This window comes from Helianthus annuus, chromosome 9 (assembly GCF_002127325.2).
Source record: "Helianthus annuus cultivar XRQ/B chromosome 9, HanXRQr2.0-SUNRISE, whole genome shotgun sequence".
NCBI lineage: Eukaryota > Viridiplantae > Streptophyta > Magnoliopsida > Asterales > Asteraceae > Helianthus > Helianthus annuus.
Genome location: NC_035441.2, coordinates 79,423,484 through 79,429,395, shown reverse-complemented (window position 1 = coordinate 79,429,395; position 5,912 = coordinate 79,423,484). Strand labels below are relative to the sequence as shown.

General features: G+C 40.2%; 1 protein-coding gene across 1 annotated transcript; it reads left to right on the top strand.

Moving 5' to 3' along the window:
- The first annotated feature begins 4,323 nt into the window (after positions 1 to 4,323).
- On the top strand, positions 4,324 to 5,307 carry LOC110875953. Its single transcript, XM_022124143.1, has one exon. It carries the CDS (start codon positions 4,324 to 4,326, stop codon positions 5,305 to 5,307), a length of 984 nt encoding a protein of 327 aa, XP_021979835.1.
- Positions 5,308 to 5,912: the final 605 nt, after the last annotated feature.

The window sequence follows — 5,912 nt, the reverse complement described above, 5'->3', positions numbered from 1 at the left end:
TTCTGAGTAAGGTTTCTAGACTTCTACCTTGGTTTCTAATCTTTTGAAGTCGTTATTTGGGTTTTCGTTTCGTTTCTTGTATTCGGCTAGGGTTTTTGTTGCTTCATTCGCTGTAGGTTTTGTTTTTTTCTGTTCGATCGTGTTGCATGTTTATGCCGTCTGGTTTTTTCTACGTTCTTCGATATGGATTATAATCGTGATGAGGTTTGGAGAACTTAGGGTTTCAATCGTTCTCGGAAAAGCTGCATGAGGATGTCTTTATTTCCTCAAAGGGTTCTATGAATATTCAGGATTTACGTGATAAATCATCTCTGTTTAGTAAGCCGTTAAAGATTGATGGGAATCCATTGCTTCCCCGTCGGGGAGTGGTGCAAAAAGATCCTAAGATCATTAACGTTATTGATGAGTTACAGAAGATCACAGTTCCAGTTCAGCCTGTTTCTAGCATTGCCGATAGTCAGATTGATCAGCATGCTGAGCCGCCAGTGCCAATCTCCTATGCAGACAAACTTCAGTCTTCTGTCCGGAACAAGAGAGAGATTAATTTTAGACTTATGAAGCCGTTGGAAACAAGAGATGATGCGAATGTGGTTATTCCGAAAGATGTGGTCAAGAAAGCCCAGGATAAACTTGAGAATGTTCTGTTTGGCTACTTCTTGGGTAGCAGGTTGCCGTTTCTGGTTGTGGAATATTATGCAAAGAATGTTTGGGCGAAGTTTGGTTTCACAAAACTCATGATGAATGCGGGTGGTTTTTTCTTCTTCAAGTTCGACACCAAAGAAGGTATGTTAAGTGTTTTAGAAGGTGGCCCATGGCTTATAAGGAAAATACCCCTATTCCTGAATATTTGGACTCCCTCGGTAAGTTTGAAAAAGGATGGGATTAAAACGGTGCCTGTGTGGATCAAGTTACATAATGTTCCCCTTGCAGTTTATACCGATGAGGGTCTGAGCTTACTAGCGTCGAAGCTTGGGGTTCCGAAAAGACTAGATGCTTACATGACTGATATGTGTGCTGAAAATTGGGGCAGAACGAGCTTTGCTCGAGCTATGATTGAGATATCGGTTGATGATGAATTGAAAGAACACATTGTTCTCGCTATCCCTAAGTTGGATGATGAAGGTTATCTGATGGAAAAAGTGGATGTTGAATATGAATGGAAACCTCATCGGTGTGCAGCTTGTTGTCTTTTTGGCCATTCGGATGCTACGTGTCCTAAATCTGCTACTGTGAAGCCTAAACAAGTTACTACCAATGATGAGGGGTTCGTAACTGATAAAAGGAAAGTTGCAAGACATGGATTTCCTCAAAAGAAGCAAAAGCCTAAAGTTGTCTATAGACAAAAGAGCAGCAATCCGGGTTCTGGGCCATCCAGAACAAAGAGTGTTGAGGGGGAACGACACATAGCTAAGGCAAGTCAGGGAGCTAACAATAGTAGCCTCAATTTAAAGAACTCTTTTTCGGTTCTGGATCAGATGGCTGATGGGGATCCAAGTACAAGTAATAGTAAGGAGGATAGTTCACGGGTTGATGAATTTGTAAAGCAAAACACAACTGAGATTTCAGAGTTTATATGTGTTGGTACTAATGACAAAAAATCTGAGGGGGCAAGCACTCCCGGTCTAGATGGTGTCCATGGGTAGTATAGGTGTCTGGAATATAAGGGGATTGAACCTTCCCCTGAAACAAAGAGAGGTTCGTCAACTTGTCTCTGAAAATCGGCTTCAGGTGTGTGCTGTGTTAGAGTCTCATGTTAATGTCACTAATCTTGATAGAATCTGTAAAGGGGTGTTTAGGTTGTGGGATTGGACCTCAAACGGTAGTTGCTGTTCTAGAGGTACTAGGATCATTGTTGGTTGGAACAAGGATTTGTTGGATCTTATGGTGTTAGCCCAGTCGGATCAGGTTTTACATGTGCAAATTCGTATAAAAGCTGATAATAAAGTCCTTTTTTGCTCGTTTGTTTATGCTGAAAATAAATACCAAGATAGAAGGGCTCTCTGGGATGACCTATGTAAGCACAAGTGTTTCATTCATGACAGACCGTGGGTGGTGCTAGGGGATTTTAATTCGGCTCTTTCAATGGATGATTACTTAGTTGGGCCGTCTACAATTCCGGCAGGGATGAGGGAGTTCTATGATTGTGTGCAACATAATCAACTCTCTGATATTAAAAGTCATGGGTTGCGGTACACGTGGAACCAAAAGCCGAAAAATGGTGTAGGGGTATTAAAGAAAATCGACAGAGTTATGAGTAACACTCAGTTCCATGATTTGTTTCCTGATGCTTATGTCTTTTTCCATCCTTATCGGGTTTCGGACCATTCGCCTTGCATTCTTCACTTGTATCCGTTTAAGCATAATCGGCCTAAACCTTTCAAATTTGCTAATTTCCTAGCAAGTAAGGAGGGTTTTATCCCTTGTGTTGCCAAGGAGTGGGCAAAGGTGATCCCGGGAAAAACTATGTTTTCGGTGGTTAAGAAGTTGTCGGCTCTCAAGTCTCCTTTGAGACGTCTTCTGTTTGTTCAGGGTAATCTGCACAGCCGAGTTAAGGAGCTTAGAGTGAAGTTGGATGCTATCCAAAAGGCTATAGACGCGAACCCTTTGGACCTGGCTCTTCGTGAATCTGAAGCTAGATGTATTCAGGAATTCAATACTGTGTCATATGATGAGGAATGTTTTCTAAAGCAAAAATCAAAGGCAGAATGGCTAGCAGCAGGTGACTCGAATACGAAATTCTTTCATAATTGTGTTAAAATGAGGAATGCAAGTAATAAGATTCATAGTATTCAAGATGTTCATGGGAACTGGTTTAATGGGAATGATGTTTTTGGTGTCCTGGTCTCGCATTACTCAAATTTTTTGGGTACTCAGGACCAAGTTATCAAACTGGTGAATCATGATTTATTTGCTAACGTTCTTGACACGAATGTTGCTAGCCATATGATTCGGCAGGTTACTCGGGAAGAGGTCAAAAGTGCTATGTTCTCCATAGGCGTTAATAAAGCCCCGGGGCCGGATGGCTACACTTCTGCGTTCTTCAAAAACTCTTGGGATATAGTGGGTGATGAAGTTACGAAAGCGGTTCTGGATTTCTTTGATAATGGTAAGATGCTTCAGCAAGTTAATCACACCATCATTGCTCTGGTGCCGAAAAATCCATCTCCTAATTCAGTGATGGATTATAGGCCGATTTCCTGCTGCAACGTTATTTATAAGTGTATTAGTAAAATTCTCACTGACAGAATTAAAGGTAGCTTGGATTATCTTGTTGACATTAATCAGTCTGCCTTTGTCCCGGGTAGGAAAATCACAGATAATATTCTTCTTACTCAGGAGCTTATGCACAATTATCACTTAAACATAGGCCCGCCCAGATGTGCTTTTAAAATTGATATACAAAAGGCCTATGATACTGTGAGCTGGTCATTTCTTGAGGATGTTCTGCATGCGTTTGGCTTCCACCAAAAGATGGTTAAATGGATCATGGTTTGTGTTACGAATGTCTCTTATTCGTTGAGCATTAATGGTAACCTGTATGGGTATTTCAAGGGTAAAAGAGGGCTCAGGCAGGGTGACCCTATATCCCCTTATCTTTTTACTCTTGTCATGGAGGTTCTCACGTTGTTATTAAAGAAGGCTGCCTACTCTAGTAATGCGTTTCGGTTTCATCTTTATTGCAAAAAACAGAAGATTATAAACGTTTCGTTTGCTGATGATCTGTTTTTATTTGCTAATGGGGATGCGGCGTCGGTTAGAATTCTCCGAGACACTCTTCAGATGTTCACAAGTGTGTCGGGTTTAGTTCCAAGTTTGCCGAAAAGTACCGTTTACTTTGGCAATGTTCCTCGTCCTATTAAACAGGAAATTCTCCATATTATGCCTTTCCAAGAGGGTTCGCTTCCGGTTCGATATTTGGGAGTGCCTTTAATATCAACAAAGCTTGCTTACAAAGACTGCAAAATTTTAGTTGATAAAATGGGGAAGAAGATTGATAATTGGATGACGAGATCTTTATCTTTTGCTGGCAAACTTCAGTTGGTTAACTTTGTTCTTTCTGCAATGCACATTTATTGGGCGACTGTTTTTATTTTACCAGTTAAAATTGTGAATGATCTTGAGTGATGTATGCGTGCTTTTCCTTGGTCTGGTTCGAACCATCAGTCTGTTAAGGCTAAAGTGGCTTGGAAGGTTGTCTGTTTACCTAAGTATGAGGGGGGATTGGGTGTTCGATGTATTTCTGATGTCAACAAAGCCCTTCTTTCCACGCATGTCTGGAGTACCCTTACTAACAGAAAATCGCTTTGGGTTCAGTGGATCCACATGTATAAGCTGAAAGGTAGGAGTTTTTGGGAGGTCCCGAGCCGTGGTCGTATGACTTGGGGTTGGAGGAAGCTTCTCGCAATTCGAAGCTTAATCCGGCCTCATTTGTGGTCTACTATTGGCAACGGGTCTCAAACAAACATATGGAGTGATATGTGGTGTAATCAATGTCCTTTGAGTAGTTTTATTAGCCCGAGACGCATCTCTAATGCTGGTTTTCATCTTCAGTCTTCGGTTGCTGAGTTGGTTTCGCTCAGTGGGGAATGGAAATGGCCGATTGCTTGGTATGATTTATTCCCTGTTCTAATCAATATTCAGGTTCCTACTTTTCTTGATAGACAGGATCGGCTGGTATGGAAGGATCTTGATGGCAATTCTCGCCGCTTCTCTTCTTGGGAGGTTTGGAATAATATTCGGCATCGTGAAAACTTAGTGTCATGGGTTAATATGGTTTGCTTCAAACATTGCATCCCAAGGCATTCGTTTCATTTGTGGCTTGTCATTAGGAATAAACTGAAGACGCAAGACAGATTGTCGGTTTGGGAGGCAGGAAGTGCTACAAATTTAAACCTCATGTGCTGTCCGTTGTGTTACCATGATAGAGATTCAAGGAATAACCTACTCTTTGAATGCTCGTTTGCTATGGCGGTTTGGAATAACGTTAAGGCGTGGACGAATATGGAAAGTGTTAGTGGTAGTTGGGCCGAAATTATGTCTTGGATGAATCAGAACTCGAACATGCAGGTGCCGGAAAATATCATCAGTCGCTTGGTACTATCAGCTGCTTCTTATTTTGTCTGGCAGGAAAGAAATAATAGGCTCTTTTCTAAAAACCAGCGTACGGAGATGGTGATTGCTCGTGAGATCATTCGAACGGTTAGATTGCGCCTTTTGTCATTCAAATTCAAGTGGAGACCTGGCCTTCGAAGATTACTTGAGAAATGGCAGCTTCCTAGTGGAAACATGGTCATCGATCCAGGCTGAATAGTAGAGTCTTGTCTTTGTTTTTGTTGCTCTGTTGAGCCGGGTTGTTTAGTTGGTTGTTTTTTGGGCTATTTTTGTTTGTTTGGCTGTGTTATTCTTACATTGGTATGCCAAGGTTTCGGTGTGTAACATTTCAGTTGCACAATTGTGCTTTTTTGATTTATAAAATTCACCGGGGTAACCCTTTACCAAAAAAAAAAAAATAATACTTATCAAAATATACATATAAGAGTATTTTTCAGAAATACTACATAAGTTACGTTTTCAAGTTCGCGTTGTAACAATACTTGTGTAATTTAAATATTCATTTTGTGAGAGCATTGGTATTATTTTGGAGTCGCAGTTTCATGATATCATAAGTTATATTATTTTTACCCTAAAAATAACATATCTAGTGCACACAATAAACAAACAATCACACAAGCGTTTTATTATAAAATATATATTCCAAATATATATTTATCAAATTTTATTTACGAAAATCAACCTCCGGCACTTGGTATTTTTGTAATAAAAATCATGGCGAAGTTTATTTTGAAAACCAAGTTAAAAATATATTTGTAAACGCTTGTTAGAAAAATATTTCTAAGTGTTGTGATTCTAGA